The sequence below is a fragment of the Lynx rufus genome, unplaced genomic scaffold (genome assembly GCF_022079265.1).
Source record: "Lynx rufus isolate CCGP_SWC_20201006 ecotype Redwood Valley unplaced genomic scaffold, mLynRuf1.p SCAF_4, whole genome shotgun sequence".
NCBI classification, from domain to species: domain Eukaryota; kingdom Metazoa; phylum Chordata; class Mammalia; order Carnivora; family Felidae; genus Lynx; species Lynx rufus.
Window position 1 is genome coordinate 71,385,107 of NW_025814856.1, and position 26,621 is coordinate 71,411,727.

A 26,621-nucleotide genomic window follows, 5' to 3' on the forward strand; every position below is an offset into this window, starting at 1 on the left:
TTTCCAGCTGAATTGAAGTACATATATTAAATCCTCAGGTCTATTTTGGATAATGCAAGTGTTCAAAGTGAGCATTCTTTCTAATGGTTTTGAAACTTTTCCAGAAATTTCTCACAAGTTCTGAAGAAAGCTGGGTTAAGAGATGAACAAAATGGACACAGTCACAACTGGTCATGCACATCTGAATGGTGACTTCTATCTAAACTGATTTATGCCCCACAGCTACTCTAGGGCATTGTTGGGAGGGCTACACAGATTCAGTCACAGATGAGAGCCGTGAAGCTCTTGGTCTAGGAAAGATCCTAGGGACTGCTGTTGGATGACTTGGGGCAAGGGAGTTCATCTGATCCTTGACTCAAATGAAAACTACACACTGAACTCTTCTGTAAGGAGGGGCCATGGGAGGTTGAAGGGCCAGGAGACATCCAATGGGATCTTGTGACATTGTGGTTTCTAACTACTAATTCAAGACTCTGCACATGTAGCAAGGGATATTTAAACTGTGTTATCCAGGACTTCTTAAGTTCCATAAAACTCTACAATTATACTTAATACCCACTTGGCCAACCTCTAAACATGTTCAAAGTAGCCTCCCTCCTCCCTCCAACCTCCCCTTGCTAAAGACCTGAAAGCAGAAGATTTTTACCACCCAAGTAGTGTCTGCTTGGAAAGGGAGAGAGGTCAGGGTAGAGTCAAAGGCTTTAGGAGATTTTCGCTTGAGAGGTCCTAGAATTTCTGGTTGTGACACTGATAATGTTAGATCTGTCACCATTACTGACATGAAATGACCACATGGACTCTAGTTGTTGCACGAAAACTGATTAAGCAGTGTCAAATTTGAAAACTGGCTTCTGAAAATTCTTCTTGTGCTGACGATTATGTAAAGAGTGACTCATACCACAGTAACTGCTTAAGTGATGCATGATAATACTTAAAACAGAGTGTGTCTGACACTCCAGCATGTGGCCTCAAAATAGAGAAGGTGTTCACCTATTTCAATTGTTTAGACATCAATGCATCTTAGATTTGCTCTGGGAAAAGTGGCATTTAGAATCATCAAGACAGAAAAAGAATTTCTAGTGGTAATTTCAGAGAGGACAACTGGTAGAATCTTTAATGACATTCAAAAATAAGCACTTGTTCTGAATCCCAAGTATTCTGAATTAAAAATTAAAATGAGATTGAAATTCTTATAGCAAAGGATTTTTAACTGAGGGTTACTCCATCCATCCATCCATCCATCCTTCTTGCCTCCCTTCCATCCTTCTTTCTTTGCTTCCTTCCACACATATTTATTGAGTGCCAAATTGTGATTAGGAAAACAGACCCTGGTCTTACAGGGCTTACATTCTAGGGGGAGAGGCAAACAATAATGAATTATAAGTATATAAGTTAAATATATAAATATGCTTTATTTCATATAGCAATAAATTCTGTCACTATAAAAAGCTGTTAAGTTGGAGAATTATAAATGGATGGGATATTTTAAATTGAGTGATCAGGCCCTTAGAGATGTTTAAGCTGAATGTGAATCGTTACTATTCAAGCATAATAATCTGAAAATATATGCATTTTCACCATTCATACTTTATAGTAGATACAAAAATAAGATTGGAGTTTTGCAAATTTATAGTTTTGTTGCTTCCATTCAAAAATATATGAGAATTTCTTACTTGATATTTTCTTATACATCGTATTTGGCAAGTGGGAAATTTCATATACTTAAACCCCCATCATCTATAATCCGACATCACGTGTTGCTCATTTGTTCATTATCCTTCTGAAATAACTTTCCATTACCACTGTTTCTGCCCTAGTTTATTTTCTTTTGAAAGAACTATTTCAACAGCCTCTTAAATGACACCCCATCACCCACTCCAATTCAACTACTTATAACCAGAGCTGACTTTCTAAAATACAGATCTGATCAAGACATTCCTCTAAAAATATTACATTGTCATCTTCATGATAAAATCTGAACTCCCTGGAATCCCATCAGAAGCCCTTTCCTACCGGACATGAGGATGCCTTTATATCCTCCTTATGTCTCATTTTGCATCCACACCAAACTGACGTGTTTGTTCACCCCTCCACCCCACTGTGAATGTTGGGACCTCTATCTGGAAGTCCCTTATTCCCACTCATTCTTAAAGCTCCTTATACCTAATACTAATTACCATACAATGTGATATGTGCATAATAAGGTATATATGGCAATTATCACTTTGTATTGTAATTTGCCTTATTAAATATCTGCCTTTGCCTTAGTATGATGTTTAGAGCCTGATGCTGGAGCCAGGTTGCCTGGGTTCCAATCCCAACTTAGTTGATGACTATCTCTGTGACTTTGGTTATGTCTGTACCTTATTTTCTTCATCTGTAAAATCAGGATACTCAGTATCTGGGTTATAGTATTGTTATACAAAAATGTCTAGAACATTGCCTGGCATGGTTAGTAAGCTTTCAATGGATGCTTTATTATTTAGTTTTATATTAATTTCTGTATCTCCAGGGACATAAAATCAGCATACAATAGAGATTAAAAGAATAAAAAGATCAGCATATGAACACCTCACTACTATGCAAATGGACTAATCATGATCAAAGAAGTAAGATATGGAATTTGTAGTATTAGTTTGAGATTTTTGTAGTCAAAGACACATACGGTAGATATACAGTTTAGCAAATGGTAATAACTCTAGTGGATGGATTGAAAGTCCTGAATTGTAGAAGCTCTTCTGGTTATTTTTAATCCCTGCCTTACACCTTCATGGGTTTCCCACCATTCCTTGCCTTGCATGGTGACCTTGGGACAGGCTGCTATGGGCTACAAAATCTGGAGATCTCTTGCCTTCTGGTTTATGGTTGGTTTGGCTGATGGGACTGGAAGATGGAAGAAAGTGTCAGGATACTCTTTCCCAGCCAGTCTCTGCCTGACTCATGTCTTTTGTGACCACAAGTCCCATGAGAGGACCAACGGGGCTTTAACTCCAACTGCTCTCTCTTGCTTGTCATGAGTGTTATCACTGCTGATTGACAGGATCCTTATCACCTTGGAAAGTCAGTGGTACAGATAAATAAAGAAACAGCAATTACAAGACATCCTTTCAGGGCTATGACAAAAACTTGGATTTTTTTTTTTCAGTTTACTAATGTGTATATATAGATTCCTCACTGTATTTATTCATATTGGGATCTCTCGACACTTGACTAGAAACAAAGGGAAGCAAGTGGAATCCATATACCCCTCTGTATACGCTTTGAATTTCCCTGGCTGTTTTCCAGTGTATGTGAAGCCCACAATTAGCAAGCAGGAGCCAGAGAATTTCAAGTGGCTGCAGTCCGGTGGGAGCTTGCAGGGAAGGCCCCTCTGCCCATCTCTTTGGGTAGTGCCTGGCCTGCAAGTGACTGATGGAGAGGCCCTGAGCAGTGTGAGAAGAGATGGAGGCTTTCTGTCAGTAACAGGTAGAGTTTGGGCACCGAGCAGAGTGCAAAGCTCCCAGGGGACATGTGCATTTACTGCTGACATTGTAAGAGCTTTAAAGCCATAGATGATTTGGGGCGCCTGGGTGGCGCAGTCGGTTAAGCGTCCGACTTCAGCCAGGTCACGATCTCGCGGTCCGTGAGTTCGAGCCCCGGGTCGGGCTCTGGGCTGATGGCTCAGAGCCTGGAGCCTGTTTCCGATTCTGTGTCTCCCTCTCTCTCTGCCCCTCGCCCGTTCATGCTCTGTCTCTCTCTGTCCCAAAAATAAATAAACGTTGAAAAAAAAAATAAAGCCATAGATGATTTAAAAAAAAGTGTGACTTTTGAGCAATTAATTGCACATGGAAGGTATGAGCCCTCTATATTAATGGCCCTGGTACAAGGAAGGTGTGGCTTGTGGAACAATACTCATTTATGAAGCCAATCTTCAAAGACATGTTATTTCAAACACCTCAAAGTAGCAGGTGTGTGCTAAAATAAAATAAGATGGATCTGTCTCTGCTCCAATGGAGTTTACTTTCTAGGGGGGAATCACATAAAACAGAGTATGAGACACAGAAGAAGGCCAGAGAAAGATAAAGACTAGAATAACAAAAGAGCAAAAAGTGACCAGTGCAAGGATGCCTCCTCCAGCCACACCTGAGCAACATTTCAAGCCTGGGTGATGTTTGAATCCTGCAAAGCTGACTAATTTTCTCACTTTTCATTTCTGGTGTATATAGTGAAAAGGAGGGCTGGGGGTGGGAGTCACTCCTCCTCCACGGCAGACCCCTGCACAGGCCTGTTCTGCATCAGGAACAATTTCCAGCTTTACAAAGTCAAGGCTGTGACCGTGATGGGTCTCCTAATCTTTATGATCTGTTTTCTTAGGTGTGATGTATTGGTCACATCAAGAATCATCTTTCTAAAAACTGGGCATGTGGGTGGTGGGATAAAATGTCCTGGGGACTAAGGAAGGAAGGAGAGCCTTGCACCTAGGTCTAAGATCAGCCACAGCTCTCCCCAAGGTCACCTGCTTGGGCCATCAGATTTGAGAACTCAGGATTCAGGTTTCCTCAGTGTTGTCAACCTCCTGGCTGCAAGGGTGACAGTGACAAAGCCTCGGGCGGGGGCCTCAGCACCCACTCACTGCCCACACATTGTGCAAGACATCAAGGTGTGAGCCCTCCTTGGCGCCCCTCAGTATAAGGCCTGCCAAAGAGCTAACCTAGCACTTGAGGGTGCTCAGTTTTCTTTGTAAAACCATTTGCTACAAGACAAAAGGATGGCTGGTAGGAAAATACCCCGAAGGGATAGCTGCAGCATCACCGTTTGGCTGAGATGCCCACAACCCAGCAAGGCTTCCCTCCCAAAGCGAAAGCAAGCTGTGCCCCAGTGCCTCAGGTTTGCTCAGCCACGGCCATGACCGCCCAAAGGAAACCTGTTCCCTGCTCCCAGGACCCCCAAGGTGAGGATGAGAGAAGAGTTTGACTCCACGTGAATTTTACCATACGATCTGGCGCCCGTGCTGGTTCTGCATCCCTTGTCTCCACCAGCCCAGGGCTAGAGGGACTGGAGGTTCAGAGCTTCAGCCTCACCTCAGAGGAGAGGTCCCTGCTCACTTTATAACAATTTGCTGTGCAACGTGCAGCACCACAGGGAACTCATCTGAATGAGCTCTGTATAGACTGCTAGCTGCTCAGAAAGCTACCTGCAATTTTGTTCCAAGCTAAACAGTAAATATCCTCAAGGAGACTGGGAACGTCCTCAGGTGGAAGTCCTCACATCCCTTCCTTTGGAGAGATAAGGTTAGCTAGCACCTCCAGGGCAGGCATTTTCGGGCCTTTGACCTTTCTGAAGGAGCCATCCAGAGAACTCTGTTACTGCCTGCAATATCCCCGAATAGCCAGTTTCCTTCCTCACTGCAGTGAAGTAACTCACACATGGATAGAGCATTTTTAGCGCCTCTGTGCCAGAGATGAGCAGAGGGCAACCAGCCAGATTGACAGCAGGGGCCAGGCAGTTGGCCAGCCACCTTCTCCAGTGGCAGGTGACTGAGGCCACCCTCATGTAGCACATGAGCAGGTCACAAGTCCAGCAAGTCTTCTGTGCTTCTCATTAGACCTCCATCTGTAGCCTCACTCCCTGTTTGCACGAAAACATGCTCAACTGCAAGGTTTTCTTCAAAATGTTGAGTCCCCATAATGCCACCATAGAGCTGACCCCGTGACCCTGTGCTACCATCCAAATGCGGCTCTCTTGGTCGTCTCAACACTCTTACTTCCTTGATGACCTCAGTTCTGTTCACTGAATCATATTTTCTGGAGCCCTGGAGCCCTGGAGCCCCCCTTCTATTGCCTGCACACCCCCTCTGCTTCCACCCCTCCAGCCCTCCTCTCCCTGCCCCACCAGGTCTCCCCTGAGCACCTCCTGTTCCACCAGGCTGCTCCTTCTGTTGTCACTCTCATCCTAGGCACGCAGCTCTCTGCCCACTCCTTCTTAGCTTTTTCAGGGACCCGCGACTCTGCCCACACCTGGCACATCCATGTTGTCCACTTCACCGCGGTCCTCTGCTCTGCTGGCCCTCCACCCAAGCTCTGCGGGCTCTCACCGCCTCTCACAGCTAAGTCACTCGGCTGTCTTCCAAACCTCAATTTCTAGCCCAGATGCTCTCCTGCCAACCAGAGCTCTAGTTCCAGTTACATAATACATCAATCTGTCTTTATAACAGAAACTGCAAACTACCTGTAAAAGAGTGAATTCCTCATCTTTCCTCTAAATATTGTTTACTTCACATAACTCCTGTTACAGCTAGCAGTATCAGCCCACCCAACCGGGAACTCCAGACACATGCTATACTTCTCTCTCTCTCACCTCTACATTCTGTCCGTGAACAAACTAGCTCCATCTCTTCTCCCTCCAGGATGTCCCTGAAGTCAGTCCCTTCCTTTTTCAGATGCTGCCTCTGCCTGAGTTTGAACCTCTATTTCTCCCCTTGACTCATCAACAGCTTTATAGCTAGCCTTGCGCTTTCCAGCCTTACCTCCTCAAATGTGTCTCCATGCTATAGCAAGATTTGTTTTTCAAAACCACAAATCCAGTGACAGCATTCTCCATACAGGGTCATCTGCCTCTCCCTTCCGTCCCCAGCTTCACCTCCCACCACAACCCCGAGGTCATTCTCTGCTCTGATCTGTCTTCACTGCTTGTTGAAGGCTCCGTTCCCTTTCATGCTTTTCAATTCTTACTTCCCATTTTGGTTTCTGCGAAGGTCTTCTCTCCCTTTCTCTGCTGAGTCTCCTGTTCAACTGTTCCTTAAGACTTGGTGCAATTAATCATCCCCTTTTTTAATAAGATATACTGGGTTCACTCCCCACTTCCCACCCCCTACCTTGGGTGGAGTGAGACATTTCTTCCTGTGATTTAGCACAGTTCTCGGGCTTATATATGCACCCCAGACTTAACACACACAAATGCACATGCACGTTAAGTAGGTATAACCTGGCATTTAGGACACTGTAGCGTAGCTGTTGGTCTACTCCTGTGCTTCTCCCACTCCCACTCCACAATTTCACCTTTATATCATCCTGACACATAGTACATACTTGGTTTATAATTGCTAAATTCATGAAGCATCCCCACAATACCTTAGCATAGTCATATGTGGTATCATATTTGATGAAAATATTTATTGATTGCTCACTCTCATTCATGACTTCTAAGGCACCATCTTAAATTTCATGCTCACGGTATAATCTGTGTATGTAGGTACTCTTGTGCCACGGGCACTACAGCACTCTCTACTGTTGGAATGAACCCTGCCTGATATGACCTAAGTCAGAGCTGGCATTCAATTGTCAGGGTCATAAGTCCCCTTAAGGGCCACTTGCCTGCTCCACCGGCCCTGTCTCTGTGTTTCTGCCTCACAGACTTCAACATCCACTCATTGATAAATTACAGGAAAAGGAGCAACAAAGGGCAACCTTTGGTTCTTCCCTTATGTCAAACACTTGATGTAGACACAATGCTGCCTCAGCTCAAGAACTTCAGAGCTCAGAGTTTTTGGAGAGAGAGGACGTGTGCAATAGCTGGAAGCTTCAGCAGAGGTGGGTTATTTGGATGTTGTAAACCAAAATGCGGGGATCAGGGCTCTGAGCCCAGGAGGCCACATATCACCCCAGGAGTTCCCTTTGCCAGTAGCTGCTGCAACACATGATAAACAAGCAATGCCAGATAAGAACCCACATCTGCAGTTTCCAGGACTCATTTCCCTCTTAACAGCAGGAGCACCTGCAGTGAGAGTGGGGGTAATTTTCAATCCAGGTGTGGTGGTGCCATAGCAGGAAAAAGCTTGCAACCTAGATGTCCTATGTGGCTTTTTGGAGACTTCTAATACCCATATCTGAGGTATCTCACCCACAGAATTGCATTGTGTTGACTGATGCTTATCTTCTTACACATCTAAGTGGTAATATGCCTCAATAAAAGAGAACAAAAGAGAGATTGGATTTTCAAGTCAGGAGGATGCTCAGAGAGCACCTGGCCCAACAGCCTTATTTCCCAGTAAGATGCAGAAGCTGATGTCCACAGTGCTAAAACCTCTGGTCCAAAGTAAAAAGAATTCAAACCCACAAACACCTCTAAGAAGCCTCCACCGAGGACTAATGATTTTAGTAGAGTTTTCAATATTTAGTAAAAATTTCAACATTCAACTGTGTCTACTTACCTTAGGGTTTCCTCAGAAGGCAATTACTGGATTTTACATCCATTTGCAATTGATAGTAAATTTGCAGTGTCTTTAGTAATTTATTTCATGTTCTGGGTGAAAATTAACAGTCTTCCTTCTAGGGCTTTGCTGTTCACTCTCATCACCCCTCATAAGATCTGGCCCTCTGCTCTAAACAAGAAATAGTGCTGCTCAAGAAATACAATCCTACTGACTCCTGACCAGGAAAGACCAGAACTTACAAGCACAGAAAGTCAGCCTTCCAGATCTTACCATTCAAGATGGTTTTCCACAAATGCCGACATGGGGCTGATCTGCACCGTGTAGGTATCATTTGCAGAGTACTCAAAGAGTCCGTAGTAAGGGTTGAAGAGCTCCTGAGACAAAAGGAAGAAGAACTCTCGCGAAGGACCACTGTAGTCCAGACTGCAAAGGAAGCAGAGGCCCGGGAAGTTCGTTACATGCGGGAGGTGGGGGCCTGTTTCTATCCAGGTTCTAGTGTGTTCTTTCAGACTCAGTGCAGGGAAAGCAGAGAGCAGCCTCTGTTCTTTACAGTGGATCCCTGTGGAAGCATAACTTGCTGTAGAAAGTGAGGATGCAGTAATTGGTAGGGATGTTGCTTACTAGATGTCCATGAATAAACCCTTAGGGCAGTATTTCTTAACCTTTTTTTCAATCATATAACACCTATTGTATACACCACACAGCTGGTCCATTAAAAAGAAGGACTTTGTTGTGAGAGGCATAAAAGAATTTCCCGTGATAGTGCATGTGTATGAACTGAAAGAACTTCCCAGTTTGTTTTGATATACCCTCCTAGGTAGGCTGATCCTCCACTGTTGAGATGGTTTTCTATGAAATCACTGAAATGCTATGAAAAAGTTGGTATGTAGTGGTGTATGAGTGTTCTAGGAGGAGGAGCTCTGTGATCAGATATTCAGAAGTGTATGCCACCTGAAAAAGTGAAGATCCAACAGCTTAAGTCTGTATTTTTGGCTCATGCACAGTATAAGGGTATAACCTCAGACTCTAGCACATGTCAATAATCTTAGGCTTTTGAAGAACATGAAATCTAAAGCTTGGCAATACCTGGAGAGAGAAAGACCTCCTGGAAGGACATGATCAGAATCACCTTGGGGCAAAGCTAAGAGCCATCCTGCTCTTTCCTGAGCAAAATAACCAAGATATGGTGGCTCTGGCCTGCCCACATTGAGTGAGGTGTCTGCATAAAACTGCTGGTGCCTCACCCCTCCTCTCCAACAAAGGTAACGTAGAGTTTGTTTCGCTGAAGCTCCTTCCGGGAATAGGCCATCACCTGATTGAAGGTTCCTTCTAACAAGTGGTCCCGACGAATGATGAGCCTGGGAAGAAGAAGCCATGTGGGCGGTGAGTGGTGGCTCCAAGCTCTGATGTTGGAGGGTGTTCTAGGTGAGCTGTGGGTGCCCTGCCTCTCCAACAAGGTGCAGATTCCATCAGTTCAACAATGGACTTATTTTAATGCTCTTTGCAAAACATTGGGAGCACAAGGACAACATGTACACTTTTATAATTGGATGTATTCCATCATACTGGACTACTTTTAGGATTCTTTTTGATGAATTCCAAAAAGAATCTCTTAAGTTGGATACCTCAGTTTAGACTCATATTTTAAAGATAAAAATAATAAACCTAGAGGGGAAAAATACAACTATTCACTTAGACTGCAATTACAAAGCTATAGAATCCATGGATTTGATCAATGAGTTAAATTTGTCCCCAAAATAAGTAAAAGGAAATACACATTATTTTATTCAGTTCAAGATTCTTTGTTTTCTGAAAAGGTTTATCATTAATTTTATATATATGTCTTTGCCCGAAATCTGATTTTTCTCTCCCTCCTTCTCTTCTCTTTCCTTTCTTTCTACTTCTCTTCCAATTTAACTTCCTTTCTTCTTTCTTCCCAACTTTTTTTCTTTCCTCCTTTACATGAACATAAATATTACCACACCACGGAATCCAATCTCCAAAAAGAATCACAAAGGTTATGGGGGAGAAAAGGATAGAAAAATCTAGCTTCTGAATTCAGGAATAAGCACGGGAGCACTCACTTAATTTTCCCTGGACCCTGACCAAATCCTTTGGCTTCCAGTTTTCGGTAGAAATTGCGGAGCTTGGCCTCGAAGTCTCTCCGGTAGGGTGAAGGGGCTCTTGCACTGGCTCTCTGTAAACCTGCAGAGAGAAGCACATGGTCTGAAGGCCATCACTGATACGTGAAGCAATGTTAGAAGAAGGGCCAACCAGAGGCACATTCCTATGTCTTCATATTTTTCTTCTCAAAGAAGTTTCCCTTGATTTCCATTACTCTTTCAGTTACTTTTATAATAAATGGAAAAAATATTAAAGAGATAAAGGAATTCTGATGACAATAAACATTTAAGTCTTGCACTCCATTTCAAGTTGTATTTCTCTTAAAAATACCTTGATTAGCATATCTATTGGCTTAATTGTACTTAAATAATCTAAAACAACATAAATCAAACTAGTCTCAATTTTTCTTGTAAGTTTCTATACTATAAGAAGTGACTGTAACTATGATGAGGCAAGTCAGACTGTAATACATTTGTATGTCATACTTCTCTAACTATATTGATCCTAAATTAAACATAGGTGTCCAGTAGGGCCCAGAGCATTTAGGAATTTGAATTAGATTACCTTGCATCATAGAAGAAACATTTATAATAATAATAATAATAATAACAACAGCAACAACAATAAGTCATTCACTCTATATAGAAGAGAGTTTTTATATCATTCAGGATCTTTGTAAATGTTTTATTATCTTTATACACTTTTTAATGAAAATAAGGAGTGGAAAAAATAGCATTCTTTTCCAAGTTTTACAGATGGATAGAAATACAGCTTGCCCCTTCAATAACAAATAAATAGTTATATTTAATAGTTATTACTTATAAACAGGTATTATTTATTAGTTATATTGTTAATATAATATTAATAGTCATATAATTGTATATTATTACATATAATCATATATTATATATAATAATATATAATTACAATGTATGTTATAATTATATAGAATTATATAATTAATAGTTATATTATTAACAACTATTTATTAGTTATTGAAGCCCCTTTAATTACTACTTATTATATTCCAGGTATTGAATTTATATTCTAAAGAAGACTGATACCAACAAACTCACAGGAATGAGAATATAATTACAAGTTGAGATGACTGCTGCTCATGAAGGAATGGAACTCAGTTCTTTGAGATCATGTTCTTTGAGAACTTGCCCTCTGGACAAGTTCAGGAAGGCTTTCCTAAGAAATAGCTGAAGAACAAGTAAGCATGAATTAGACTAAACTAGTTAGGAAAGGCCTCTATTGAACTGAGACAAGAGATGAGCTGGGAAAGGAGCAATCTAGGTAGAGGATCAGCATGTGCAAAGGTACTGCAGCAGAATGGAAAGTGGTGCTCCAGTTTATCTGGACCATAGGGTATAAGGACCAGAGTGATGCAACACAAGCGTTGAGAGGTGGGCAGGAGATGACCAAACAGGATAAAGTCTACTTTGTTAAACAGTTTTGTTTAATGCTAAGCACAATAGGCAGCCATTGCATGAGGGCTGACATGATGAGACTAGAGTTATGAAAGCATCAGTCTTTCTGAAGTAGAGGCAAAAATAAATGAGAGGGATAAGGTGGATTTAGAGAGCTTAAATTGGACTAGGGTGGTGTCAGTGGAGGTGAGAAGTAGACAGACTGGAGGTGTGTTTAGGAGGCAATGAACTGGACATAGGTAGTGAGGGAGAGGTGGGCTTCAGATTTTGTAATTGAAGGGACTGCAGTGACAGTCATTGAGAGGGGAACAATGGAAGAAGAACAGATCTGTAGGGGAGATAATGAGCTTGGCCTTTGATGGCATTATCTTTGAATGGATGATTGGAAAGAGATATAGGTTGAGAGAGAAGAGAAGAAACCTGGGACTGAGTCTTGAGCATGGTAGGAAGTGAAGGATGAGTTTGAAAAGGTGGCCAAAGTAGTAGATGAAATGCATACAGTAGTGTCACAGAAACTAACTGAAGAGGTGACTTAGGAGGGAGAGCAGTCAATAATGTCAAATGTGGCTTAGTGTTAAATGTGAGAATTACCCAGTGAACTGTGTGCCCAGATGTCATGGTGACCTTAGTGAAGACACCTTCTCTAATGCACAGGTGTGGAGCAGAAGGAGAGGCAGGCTTTGTAAGCTTGCAGGATTGGTAGCAGGCATTTGAGAAAATGTTTATCTAATGGCTTCAATTTTCTCAGTGAAGGGAGAAGGGACATATTTGCTAGGAGAGACACAGAGGGTTGGAGGTTTGAGGGGAGCATAAACACTTGAGATTGCAGTGGAGAAGTTTACAAAGGAAATGTGGCAGAGTTTTCTTTTGGGTATTCAAGGTCCATGTGAAGTGAGAGATGACTAACTTATAATTTATAATCTGCCCTGTCAGGTGAATTTGATCAAGAACGCCTGAGCACAGATGTAGAAGATGCAGATAGTACACTTGTCTAGGGGCACAGTTCTGCAAAAAAAAAAAAAAAAAAAAGGGGACCATGGAATTTATATCACTGGCAGAGATGTTACTGAAATAATGAACCATGGAATCTATGCCAGATAAGGGAAGGACAGAAGGGAGGGGAGAGGTGTGCATGAACTAGAGGTCCTGATGAAGGCAAAGGACAGTAACGGGGAGAGCAGTTGAATAAGTGTGTTGGACGGGAACAGGATGCTTGAGTCAGTGATTTTAGAGATGACAACAAGGGTGGGAAGGTGACTGTGGGAACAAGCGGTTGTGGTGGGGAAGGGGAAGGTCATTCCAGACCAGAGTTCCAGAAACCAGAAGGCCAGGGAAATGAATGGGTATCCTTGTGGATGTTGAAGTCATTCAGGATGATGGAAGGACTCAGTGAAGGAGAGGGAGACTATGAGACAGGTACCATAGTCTTTGGGAATAAGAAAAAGGCTGGTAGATGACAGCAACTGGGGGTGGGGGGAGAGACACCTGAATGGTACAAGCAGGGAAACATGAAGGGCACCAGCCCCACCTTTGGGCTCCCCAGCAACTGAAGTGTGAGGGAACCAACAGCCATCACTTGAAAAGATGTATCCTCAGTGAAATGCCAGGTTTCAGGCTACAGGTAGAACTAGAATACAAGTCTGTAGGTGCAAGTATCATTTTCTGTCCAGTAGATTACAGTATATTTTATAATATGATTTTTATGCTTCTGGTATTACCACTGCCCATGATGTATTTTTCTAATCATTTATGCTTTACAAATTACTTTGGCATAAATATCTATGATTTGCTATCTCCGTAGCACCCAGATAAATTTCATGAAAGTCTAGAAAAATGAGAATTACAAAATTTAACATCAAAATTTTTGGATTGCGTAATCTAGAACCTCATGATCAGAGCTAGGATAATAAAGAATTAAAATGAATTGAATGATTGTTTGGATTCATGGTATTAGTAACGCCTCATTAGGAAGCTTGATTCCTTTTATAAAAGTCATACAAGTAATTCTCATTTAGCAATTAACTCTTTATTCTCTATTATTTTTCTATTTGTAATATGATATCTCCCCCATGCAATGATGTTAAAAGCATACTGTAGTGTCAAATGTTTCAACCAAAGTGCAGATACTTTATCAGGCTGGAACAATCTCTATAAGAAAATGGCAGATCATCATGCAGATGATGGTCCCCGCAAACGGAAGGCTCTGCTTCCCAAAAGTAAGTCATCCTGTGTGCATGGGAACATTTGACTGTCCTGACGCTGGCTCTGGAAAAGCTCTTTGTCCTCCTTTTCCCAGGCCATGGCATCTCAATTATGTTGTATGTCAGAGGCAGCACACATTGGGCATTTCCTCAGCAATGTCATTGGTGCACTGGTTTGGAGGAATTGACAAGGAGACACTGACTTAGAAACAGATTTTAGCAATTAATAAACTCTAAGAGACATTTCTGAGTGACATGAGTTGGAAGAGGCAAACTAAAAGATATTCTAGTTTTAGAAACCTATGGCAGTACTGAGTGATGCTGAGTGAGACATCCCTTCTGAGGGACTGAGCACACTGCTAAATTCTGTATTTCTTGTGAGTTTCTCCACTGGTTTCAAAAGCCAAGCTCAGATTCTGACTCTAGAAGTTGTGAGATAGGAATCTACTAGTTTTTTTTTCTTTTCTTTCTTTTTTTTTTTTTTTTGAGAGAGAGAGAGAGACAGAGAAAGAGAAGGAGAGAGAATGTGCATGCGTAGGTGCAGGTTAGAAGGAGAAGGACAGAGAGAATCTCAAGCAGGCTCCAGGCCCAGTGAGGAGCTCGATGTGGGGCTTGATCTTATGACCATGAGGTCATGACCTGAGCCCAAATCAAGAGTTAGATGCATAACCAACCTTGCCACCCAGGTGCCCCCCTTACTAGGTTTTTGAAACTAAATCCCTTTACATTTATCTATATATCTATATCCCTTTACTTTTAAAGTTATGAAAAGAAATTTGGGTTTATCCTCAAGACTTAGAACAAGGTGGTATTGCAATCAAACAAGTGAGGAAAAGCTTTCCAGTGTCTGGACCCCATTTGGGAGTATGAATTTGACTTACACTAATTATCTGGATGAACCCAGGAACAAAAGCTTCTTTATTTTCACCAAACAGTTCAGTATACATTTCCTCATTCGGAACAGAAATTACCTATAACGAATTTCTGTGATATGAGTAAATTAATCCTAGTACATAAAGAAAACTGTAGGGGAACAATTTCACATGTAAGAAAACTCTTTGACAGACAGCTTCGTGGGTACATAACGGTGGTCCCTAGTAACCATATCACCTAGTAATTCCTTTACACGTTAACACAAAGTTACTAAAATTGGTATCTAATAACATTCAGACTCATAAGGCAGAATGTTTCAGAAAGGGCTCTTCCCTTCTAAGTACTTGCAGAGTACCTTTGGAATATAATAGTAATTTAGAACAGGGGTCAGCAGACTTTTTCTGTGAAGGGCCAGATAGTAAATATTTTCATGGCCATCTGGTCTCATTGCTACCACTCAGCTCTGCTGTTGTAGTATGAAAGTTGTTATAGAAAATACATAAATAAATAGGTGTGGCTGGGGTCCAATTAAATTCTATTTATAGACACTGAAATTTGAATTTCATATAATTTTCACATGTCATGAAATACTGTTTTTGTAAAAACATTTTCAAATTATTTAAAAATGTAGAATGCATTGTAGCTTGGGGGCATTACAAAAACAGCCAGCAATTTGTCAACACCCAATGTGACAGTGTGCTTTCAATCAGAAAATTGAAAGGGAGGAAGGGAAAGAGGATGTATATACAATCACCTTTTTTCCTCTTCATCTGGAAACACAGATGTCTCTACAGGATACAGAATGCCAAATATTCAAGTTACCTGGGGAGTTCTGAGGTGAGGAACAGGGTGAACAGCGGGGAGAGAAGCTGTACCCGGGATGAAAGGCAGTCTGCAGTGGGACGTAGGACATAATCTCTTCTTCAAAGAGACTGCACAGTGAGAAAAGAAGAAGGAGAAAGAGAAGGAAATGGTAAAGGAGAAGGAGGAGAAGCAGGAAGAGCAGGGGGGAAGAAGAAGAAGAAGAAGAAGAAGAAGAAGAAGAAGAAGAAGAAGAAGGAGGGGGAGGAGGAGAGGAGGGGGAGGAGGGGGAGGAGGAGGGGGGAGGAGGAAGAGGGGGAGGAGGAGGAAGGAGAAGGGGAGGAGGAGGAAGGAGAAGGGGAGGAGGAGGAAGGAGGAGGGGGGAGGAGAAGGGCGAGGAGGAGGAGGGGGAAGAGGAAGGAAGGGAAAAAGGGGAGGAGGGGGAGGAAGAAGGAAGGGGAGGAACGGGTGAAGAAAAGAGGAAAAGAAGAGGGAGAGGAGGAGAGGGAGGAGGAAGGGGGAAGAAACAAAGGGGGGAAGAAGAAGAAGAGGGAGAAAGGGGAGGGAGAAGAAGAGGGGGAGAAGAGGAAGAAAAAGAAAGAAAGAAAAGAAAGGAAGGAAAAAAGTTAGTTTTCTGTCCATGAGTGTTCATGAATTGGGGTGATAGTGGTTACAGTTCTCACAAGGCAACAAAAGCACTTAGGTTCACTTAGATAGGCAAAAGCCAGTATGCAAATTCTCAGAGTTATTTTATACTCTAATTAATACTACAAAAATAAATTCTCCATCAAGTACTGTACACAGTTCTTGATACCCCAGTTGTAAATGTAAAGAAAGCAATGGACAGCAGGTATAAGGGTGGGGCCCTACTTTAGTTGCAGTCACTAGAATCCTCTAGAACAAATGTTGAATGTTTCAGTCATAGCTGTAGTGGAGAACTACCCAGAGCAGCTTTTCCAGAAGGGTTTCAGGCTTAGCCCCTTACCTCAGCAAAATGACTAGATCTGCATCACAGGACAACTTTTCAAGCCCATGATTACCCTCAGTCCGAATGTAATGGATTTTCTCCCTAGAACAATGTGGGAAAGAAAATAAGAATTACACACCAATACATAAGCTAAGGAATAAATCCCTTTCTGATTCATTTTGTCTGACAATATGGCTGAATAGCAATTTTCTAATGTCCAGTGAGTTTTGTGGCATTTTAAGTTTCTATTGCAGGTTCCCATGATGCTCTACTAGGGACCACCCTTCCTCAGACTCACACAGGGATGGAAGCTGAGGAACACAACAAGGGTAGGACCTCAGATAGCAATGACAGTCAGGAGTGAAGATGGATAAAGAGAGCTGCTGGAGGACTGTCATGGGCTCATGGTGTCTCGGGAGCCATGGGGGGGAAGAACAAGAGGAAATCTCTTGAGAAACCTTATGCCTGCTGGAAAATGTATAATGCCACACTGAGCAAGGGCGGGTCTGGTGTTCAGAATACCAGAGTCTCCTAGGTCAGTCTGAGCACAGGCATCAATTTCTCTGTTTAATTACAATTTGCATTCTCTCTTTCATGACCTCCAACTATAACCTGGCAAATTATTCCGAGTCTATGGGTAAATAACATTTATTTTGATCAAATGAACTTTGTACTTTGCTTCTCTGACATTCAAATACTCAAATATTACAGGGGTGCCTGGGTGGCTCAGTCAGTTAAGTGTTAGACTCTTGATTTCAGCTCAGGTCATGATCTCACAGTTCGTGAGTTTGAGCCCTGCATCAGGCTCTGTGCTGATAGCATGGAACCTGTTTGGGATTCTCTCCCCCCACACCCGCTCTGCCCCTCCCCCCCCATAAACATTTAAAAAAACAAAAACAAATGTTCAAATATTACAAATGCCACAACCAATTGGTTTTTAATGGTTTGAAAAAAAAATAGAGCAGATGTTTCCGCACATCATTTTGCAGGGAGGATGTGGAAACCTAGCCAAGAGTGCAAACACCATGCCTCCTCCACCACCTGTTTCTTCCTCCAGGTCCCTATGTTCTTGATTCCATGTTCCTGAGCTTTGGCCTCTAAATCCTCATACCACCTCTTGTTTGGAAGACTTTTGTGGTTAATTGACTTCAGCCCCACAGGCCTCTTGTTTGGAAGACTTTTGTGGTTAATTGACTTCAGCCCCACAAAGGACTATTCAATTCATATGTCCTCCCAATGACAATGTCCCTAGGGCAGATTATCCTGTTGCCCTAGGTACCCATATGTGGGTAAGCCCCTGGTCTCCTTGCTTGGAGGAAAAATGGAGAGAAAATTCTAGTGATTGCCCTTTGTTCCCAGGGTCCCTGAGGAAACGAAATCCAAAGGGGGTCAACTCTACTAGGGCAGCAAAGTAGTTTTATTATCTCACCACCCACATGGAGCATATCCATGTATCAGCCAAACACAGTTTTCTGAGACTTTCAGTGGCTCTCCACAGGACATTGCATCCTCTGTCACATATATGAAAATTTCATGCAGACCCAGTCGTCTGGGGGGCCTCCAAATGCCTCTGGAACTCAACTCCAGTTCCATTAGAACTGGGAAAGATCTCTGAAGGCAAGAAGGCCATCTGCTCCTTCAACATATATCCCTTACTCACCAGGAAAACTCCAGCGCAAAAGTCTCCTCAGGGCTCAGTTCAGTAGAGCCACCTGCCTTCCTGAAATCTTGACATCTCCCTTTGTGGCTTCACAGACCTCAAAGCTTAATATCCAAATGAAATCCTTGACATTCTTCTATCATTATCACTGAATTCTGATCTTGTCTTTTGTGGCCTTTAAACACATGCTATAGCTATATATTTGACTTAAGGAAAACAAAAAGTCAAATTTGTCTATCGTCTGCCTTCTTCAATAGGTTGCAAATACCATGCGAAGTAGGGCCAATGTCTGTTTTGCTATGCTACTGCATACACAAATCCAGCACAATCCTGATTCAGAATACTGGCACAATAAAAGCACTAGTTGAAAGAGGAATGAATGAATGAGGACTGCTACCATGTCCCTTAATGTGAACAGATGTCATTAACCTCTGGGTTTTCTGGCTCCATCTTGCCTCTCCACATGTGGCTTCCTTATGATTCACTGTTGTCTGCTGAACACAGTTTTCTGATAACTCACTCTCTACCCTTTAACTCAGCAACTGACTTTATGGACCCAAGACAGTGGATCGATGGCTCCCTGAGATGAGCAATGGCTTAACAGGGTCACAGTCTCCACTTGGGGACAACAGAGGAAGCAGGAGGTTCTTCCTTTGGTCAGTGTCATAGGAAAAGGAGGTTTTCTTTTCAACTTCTGGACCTGTAAAATGGAGCTGATGCACCCTCACAGCACATCGAGGGGCAGGCACAAGCCCAGTCATGGTAACTAGTGCCTGGCTTCCTGCTTCCTGTAAGCCTGATTCCCTGAGGAGCAATTTCTTGTTCTTGTTCTCCCTTTTTAAATCCATGGCCTCTTAGTCGTTGTGGGCCTTCTGTTTTTGATGAGACATTTGGGTTCTCATCTTGGGTCTACAGGTCCTTAAAAGAATCCATATCTTAAAGAAGTTATTAGTTTCTGTACAAAATAACTGCCAAGATTTTTTCAATTCCAATATCTCCTAATTCCAAGTTCCGCCATATCTGGAAAATCATAATTATACAATTCTGCACTGCAACAAAGCCTTTAAAAAGTCTTTTTAAAAGTCTTTAAAAAAAAGTCTTAAAAAAAGCCTTTAAAAAATATCACTATTTCATGTGATACTATGCAAAAGTACAGAAAATAGCTTCCCTTCCCTTGAAAACAGTTTACTCTTTTACACAGGGGATTACACTTTTCACTTTTAAAATAACTTAAATGGGACTCTAGTGCCTTTGGTGAGATCAAATTCCTCCAAAAAATAAGCTGTGAAACTCATTACTTAGTGGTAGAGTCAGAAACATAAAAAATGTTCAAGAGCAGCAAGCTCTCAGAAATTTTTCAGGTAGTACAACTCCTCTGAAAATCCCTTGAAATTCCCTTAAATTATGATGTACTGTGAGTCAGAGAATAGCCCACAAATAAATGACACGTAATGAAATGGGTAGAGCTGAACATAAGTGGAAACGACAATCACTTGTGCGAAAGTTCATCTGTTCATGCTAAAGATCTTTCATTCACTCTAAATGTAATTAGTCCTTCTTCTCTTCAAAGAGGACTAGGTTCTGAAGGGGAGAGTGACACAAAGGCAAAGAATAGAAGGTCCTGCTCTAAGGAACCTATGTATTGTAGGGAGACATCAGTATGGACAACTATAAGAGATAATGGAAAAATATCCTAGAGGTACAAAAAGGAATGCCGTTAAAGCAAGGTAAAAGAAATACTAAAGTTTGCCTGGGTCAGTGAGTCTTTGCATTTGGTTTGAGCCTTTAAAATGAGTTAAGAGGTCCTTAAGAGAAAAGCCACTCCCCAGAGGGCAGAGGTAGGAGATGACACAGACTGTTTGGTGGAGATAGAAGACTCTAGAAGGAAAAAACTAGTGTGGGATGGCGAGTTAGGTTAGGGCCAGACTTTGGAGACCATGGAAACTGTGTTTGAAATCCTGACTTTATTTCACGCACAATGGGAAGGTGTTGTTGTTGTTGTTTTTTTTTTTTTTTTTGAAGGGAAGTAGTAGTATAATTTAATCTTTGCCAAAATAAGGTAATTCTGGTTATAACAGGGTGAGAGAGATACGCGGTATCTTCTAGGACATTCCTGCAAAATCCAGGAGAGAAATGCTGAGCCCCCAAACACAGGCCATGACAGGGAAGAATTAAAAAAAAAAAAGCTGGAAGAGAGAAAGTGAGGAGGCAGATGTTTGGGTGTGGAGACAGAGAAAGAGGGAGGAGTTGAGACAAGGCAGTGGGGAGGACGTGGTTGTAATTCACACAGAGTAAAACACAAGGGAAAGAGGTGTCAGTGAGGGTGTGTGTGGAGGGGGAAGGACAGTGAATGATCCACTCTGGCATGATTAATAGGAATTTGAATAGCAAAGAGACTATTTTCAGGTGTTGGTGATTCACTGAGGAAGTCAAGGCAGAGTATTACAGTTGTCAACTAGATTCAAAAGACCACCAAATGGGAGGTAAGGAATCAGAGGCATTCAGTGACTGCATTCCCACCCACCTTGCCTGATCCTTTATACACATACCCATAAAAGCATCTCCCCAGTGCCCACACAGTGACCTGTTTCCAAGGAGATTAAGGGCAGATTTGGGCTGAATAACATGTCTCCATCAATGGTTCCTAAGAGCTGGAGCAAGAATTCGAACTCCAAGGGGACACACTTAACCATCATGCATTGCCAGCTTCCAAAATGCTGTGTAGTCAACTGAAGCAGAGTGATACTGAGATATCTTGGAGAGAAAGTGGGATTTAAGTTCGGAGGATATTTTCCCTTTTTATCACTTTTGGTGGCTATCCTTTCTAAATGCAGTGACTCAGTTTCAGAGACACTCATGCAACAATGACATTAATGGACAGTAAGATTTAACTAGTTAGAACATATATTTTTGATACTTTTTGTTTGTTGGTTGGTTTATTTTCTAATGTGTTCATCTAGTTTTTGGTTTACCATTAAACAATGATATTTTAAAAATAAAAACATTTAAAATGGATTAAAGACCTAAATGTGAGATCTGAAACCATAAAATTCCTAAAAGAGAATACAGGTAGTAATTGCTTTGACATCAGTCATAGAAAGATCTTTCTAGATATGTCCCCTTTGGCAAGGGAAACAAAAGCAAAAATAAACTATTGGGACTGCCACAAAATAAAAAGCCTTTGAACAGTGAAGGAAACCATCAACAAAACAAAAGACAACCTAGTGAATGGGAGAAGATATCTGCAAATGATACATCCAATAAAGTGTTAATATCAAAATATATAAAGAATTTGCACAACTCAACACCAAAAATCCCCCCAAAAATTCAGTTAAAAATGGTCAGGGGACATGAATAGATTTTTTTCCAAAGAAGACATACAGATGGCCCATAGACACATGAAAAGATGCTCAACATCACTCATCATTAGAGAAATGCAAATTACACCACAGTAAGATATTGCCTCACACCTGTAAGAATGACTAAAATAAAAAACACACACACAGAAAATAAAATAAAATAAAAAACACATTGTGGAACTTCAGAGAACATTAGAATTCCTGGATCCTTCAGTTGGAGTATTCAAGACATAATTAAATGCATGAACAAAATGCATCATAAGCTTTTATGCTCTCTCCACAGATATGTTGTCCCACCTGGACGACTAGTTGGAGCTACAGGGTGAGGGACAAGCCCTTACCTGAGTGTGTGGTTTCTCGCCAGGCTTGGCTGACGCTCTTGCAGCATTTCAAAAATGTTTGGCTGGCGGAGAAATGCCACAATCTTGTCATTATATGCTGAAACAGACAAAAGTGCAAGTTGTGGTTGAGTTTTCAGCCCAGAGATGATTTCTCTAATGGTTGGAAAATAGCTACTTGATACCAGGATTAATGCAAGAGTTCGAAGGGCAGGTAGCACACTCATCAGAAAAATGTAAGCTCTTGAGGGCTCTTTGTCTGTGACATAATAACATTGTCATTTCTAAAAGATCAAACCAAAGTGAACTAGATCTAAGTTAATTATCCTTAATATTCTAAGACCTTAACGGGGTGTTAACTCACCCCTGTGTGAATAGGTGAAGGAGAATAAAATCATTCTTCCACCAGCTATTTTACTCTCTTCCTTCTGACTTCTCTTGGTCATTTTGTCATAGTTATTATGGCCAAAGATTCTTTGTAACTTCAAAGAAATCCATTTCTGAACACTTGACACTTACAACCTGTGGCCATGGTTGATTTCCCAGTAGTCATAATGGAAATACCCAAATCCATTTGGGCTTTCTTACCTCATTTCCCTTGATACAAGTGGCACGTGTTTTAGAAGGAGGTGGCTGAGGTTAGGAATGAAGACTACACTTACTTGTCCCCATACACACATGGGAAAAGAGGTCTAAATTACAAACTGCATCTAATAGCAATAAGATCCATCACCTCATTTAAACTATGCTCTCCTGTACTCAGCTAACAAATCACTGAAAGGAATAAAGAAGGGGCTGAGAGTCTGGAAAAGAACTGAGACAGGGAAAAGGGAAGAACAAATCAAGGAGGGGAGGGAAAGGGAAAAAGGGCAAAGGAGGGATGGAAGCAAAGGGTAGGGGGTAGATTTTATCATAGGAAAGGAAAAAGAAAATACAGAATCCTGAATATTAAAGGACTTGTGATAAGAAAAACAAGGCTAAGGACTGGGTATCCAGGATCCCAAAAGAATGATACATACCTAGTGGCAATGACTCATGTTGATGTTGGCTTCGAATAGCAGCTACCAGGCTGTGTCCTGGCCTGGCCAGTAAAGAGGCTCCTCTGTTTCGAGAGACTTCTGAAGCCTAATTTCAAAATAAAATTGTTAGCATTGGAAATATTATCAAATTCAGATGGTCTTTTGATACTAATTTTCCAATATGAGGGGGAAAAGACCCAGATATCACTTAAGTTAAAAAGCAATGAAGTTACAATCTTCAAAATGAATTGAAATAAGCAAGTTAAAAAAAAGATTAGGTAGGATGGTTGATGTGCTATGTTAGGGTTTTTAAGAAAGTGATTGTGCATGGGGCACCTGGGTGGCTCAGTCGGTTAAGCATCTGACTTCAGCTCAGGTCATGATCTCGCGCTCCGTGAGTTCGAGCCCCGCGTCGGGCTCTGTGCTGACAGCTCAGACCCTGGAGCCTGTTTCAGATTCTGTGTCTCCCTCTGTCTCTAACCCTCCCCCCGTTCATGCTCTGTCTCTCTCTGTCTCAAAAATAAGTAAATGTTAAAAAAAAATTAAAAAAAAGAAAGTGATTGTGCCAAATGTCCTAAATGTTAACTAGATTAACATACTGACTAAAGAACATTTCTCTTCATAAATATGTTCAAGAGACATAAATAAATTCTACATGAATACTATCAATAAAGATGGGTTTATGACCTTAATTTGTGAGAGTTGGTACTGAACTTCAGAACTGAATGTGGAATGGACTTGCTCTTTCCAACAGCACGTGTCACCCTCAGATGGCCGTTCTTTGCTAATTGCCTATTGTTCCATTCACTGTGCTGGCTACTCTTCCTTAACATAGTATCTTTTTATTTTCTCAAAATTCTGGAAGATAAGCATTATTAACCACATATTACAAGCAGAAAATCTGAGGATTGGATAAAATTAAGTTTTTACAAAATTTTCAACTGTAAGAGGCAGAACCAGGATTTGCTTGATTGCAAAGCATTTGTTGACTTCTCTCATGCTGCTAGCCTGCATCCAGTACCTTGGTTTTGGATGGGCATTTTGACAAAACGTCATGGAATACAGAACTTGCACAGCTTAAAACTGATATTTGTGATGATTGATTTAGCTCAATTTTAAATTTCAGAAATCCCCTAAGTCCTAGAGCATGGCGATGAACTTTCTACTGTGATTCCATGTACATTCTGTTTCTTAAAGGACTCTTGAAGGGTAAGCTATTTAAACAGAGGCTGTATAGATCTTCCACAAATATATGGGTTTGCTGTAGAGTATGACTCATTCTATGATATTTGGTAAAGTATGCCAAAATAGGCTTTAAAAACATTTAAGAATTACATTGAAGATTACTTTGTAACATACTTATAAAAAGCTCAAACATCCAGAAAAAAAGGGAGAGAAAATTCTCCCTCTGAGACCAGTATACAATTCATTCCCACAGAATTCAGGAGAGGTACTGAGATCCTATGCTACAAAGTCCAGAAAGGTCAAGTCAATCTCAAAGGGGTCATTTAAGACGAGACCATGTGTCCTAGTGCAGATGACAAACAGGACGGATTACTTAGGGCTTACTAATTAAAGACATAGTAATTGCAGGTTTTCCTTCGGGTCCTACTTCCATACTTCACACAGACAGGATGAACATCCTTCCTTTGCAGAGATGTGCTATCAGTTCACTGTCTGTACATGGCGGTCTTTGAACTGCTCTTCTGGAAGTAGCAGAGATGCAAATCCATCCCTTTTCTCTCCTGGTTCTTCTCCTTGCTCACTGCTTACTTGAGGGACAAGGAAATGGATTCTGTGCCATTGTGGTGGACTTCTCACTTCGGTGTCATTAGCCCTCAGCTACTGTAGCCAGCCACCAAGATTTAGAAGTAGGTACTTCGACAACAGCACTTTCCAGTCCCAATTAAATGGTTACAAAGCAAAGTGGTAAAAGAAAGGTTTGCTCGCTCTTCAAATACGCAACACCGAGTCTCTACGTTTCTTCCACCATGAATTAATAAATATGTAAAGCCTTTCTGGCACTGAAATGTTAGGTTTCTTTTCCTTAGAGGGAATTATGTCAGTCTGCTTTATTGTGTGTTTGAAATATTTTCGATGCTGTAAAGACAGGAATCTCAAAGACCACTCAGCAGAAGATTATCTAAATGATGCATTACAGAGAGAAACTGAGGAAGTGGATCTGATAGCAGACTTCAGGAAGGCATGACTGTAATACAGAACTCAGGTGATGTCTGCTGTCACACCCTGGGCTAAAGTGTGTCATTGTTGGTGGGTTGCCCTGAAATAAATGGGGCTTTGAAACAAGAAGAAACTCACTTCTCTTCCTAGCTGCCAGAGGGAATTCATGTGTTACAGATATGCTTTAGGGAAAAATGGTGCCTTCTCCTGAGGTTACCTGTTCACCGGCAAAACCAAGCCAGACTGCAAAACTTCACAAGTCAGATGAAGGCCAGCCACCCCAAAGGTAGATGACTGACTGATGAATATGCTTCAGGCCAATGACGAATGAGATGGAGAAAACAACCCAGGGGGAAGGTGCCGCTTGTGGGGTACCTGAACCATAGAAACAACCGCCAAGGGCAAAGGAGGTGATTGCAAAGTAGTACTGGAAGGTCTACAGATGAGCTGGAGGATGGGAAGGTTAAACAGAAACAGGCTTCTCCAACAAGGAGCCAGGAATTTATAGGGATAAGGACAGTTCCAGACAGGGCTAGAGAGAATTCTGAGATTGGGCGAGAGTTTAGTATGTGCTAGGATCCTTGTAGCCCTAAAGTAATACGAAATGGTCCATCCTGAGGAATATTAGGCATCGACTGAGTAACTGATTTGGATCTCACTGCAAACATGATGCTAACATTTGCTTTCCTAACTGCTGAAAATGACTAGAAGTTTGAATTTTCCATTTAAAACCAAAATTATACGACTCACTGAATTCCCTGGCATTTGACACCTTCTGTGTTCCTGAATTTCTCAGGGATGTATGTGAGAGACAGACAAAGAAGGGACTCCCCCAGTGGCCTGCCTCTCCCCAGACATGCTATGACTACTTTATGACTGGCTAAAACCCGGTTTCCAGTAGGGACTACTTTTAAGATTTCTTTTCCTTTTGATGTTGAAATAGCTTTAATCATAATTGCAAATGTGAAAACTTCAAACATTTAGCTCTCCAGAAAAAAAAGTAGATATGCTCAGAAAATAGTTTACAGTGACTGGTAAACAAATTTCTCTTCTGTGTTGCAATTTAGAAATGTAAACTGGTGTTTTATTTTTTTAAAGATGTGATTGAAAATTGCAGGTTTTAGACTGAATTTGGGTTAATAATCAGTGAATGCTCTCTTTGAAAACACTGAAGATCTGATGATGAAAAAAATAGTGAGTTCAGAGGAAAGGCCCAAGTGATGAATTTTAATTCATCTCTAGAATCCTTTTGTGTTCTAAAAACAGATCATTAACAAAGTTTTCAGAATTAGCTTAAGGAAACAAAAGAGAGAGAGATCTTGAGCTATTCAACATATTTATAAAAGCGAAAAGTGGGCGATAAATAACGTACAAAGAAAGGTTTGATTTAAATTGTGGTAGACCTATATGAATAAATATAGAAGAATTTTAATTGCATGGGGACAGTCTATAAGGTACTGTATTAGTAAAATAG

General features: G+C 41.4%; 1 protein-coding gene across 1 annotated transcript in view; it reads right to left on the reverse strand.

Moving 5' to 3' along the window:
* Positions 1 to 26,621, reverse strand: part of HECW1 (HECT, C2 and WW domain containing E3 ubiquitin protein ligase 1) — a 240,934-nt gene that overhangs the window by 39,989 nt on the left and 174,324 nt on the right. The window contains exons 15-21 of the mRNA XM_047096449.1: positions 22,967 to 23,072; positions 21,951 to 22,047; positions 16,609 to 16,692; positions 15,645 to 15,754; positions 10,276 to 10,396; positions 9,436 to 9,549; positions 8,462 to 8,614 (exon numbers count right to left, since the gene is read on the reverse strand). Coding sequence (XP_046952405.1) covers positions 8,462 to 8,614; positions 9,436 to 9,549; positions 10,276 to 10,396; positions 15,645 to 15,754; positions 16,609 to 16,692; positions 21,951 to 22,047; positions 22,967 to 23,072 — 785 coding nt within the window. The remainder of the gene's footprint in view (positions 1 to 8,461; positions 8,615 to 9,435; positions 9,550 to 10,275; positions 10,397 to 15,644; positions 15,755 to 16,608; positions 16,693 to 21,950; positions 22,048 to 22,966; positions 23,073 to 26,621) is intronic.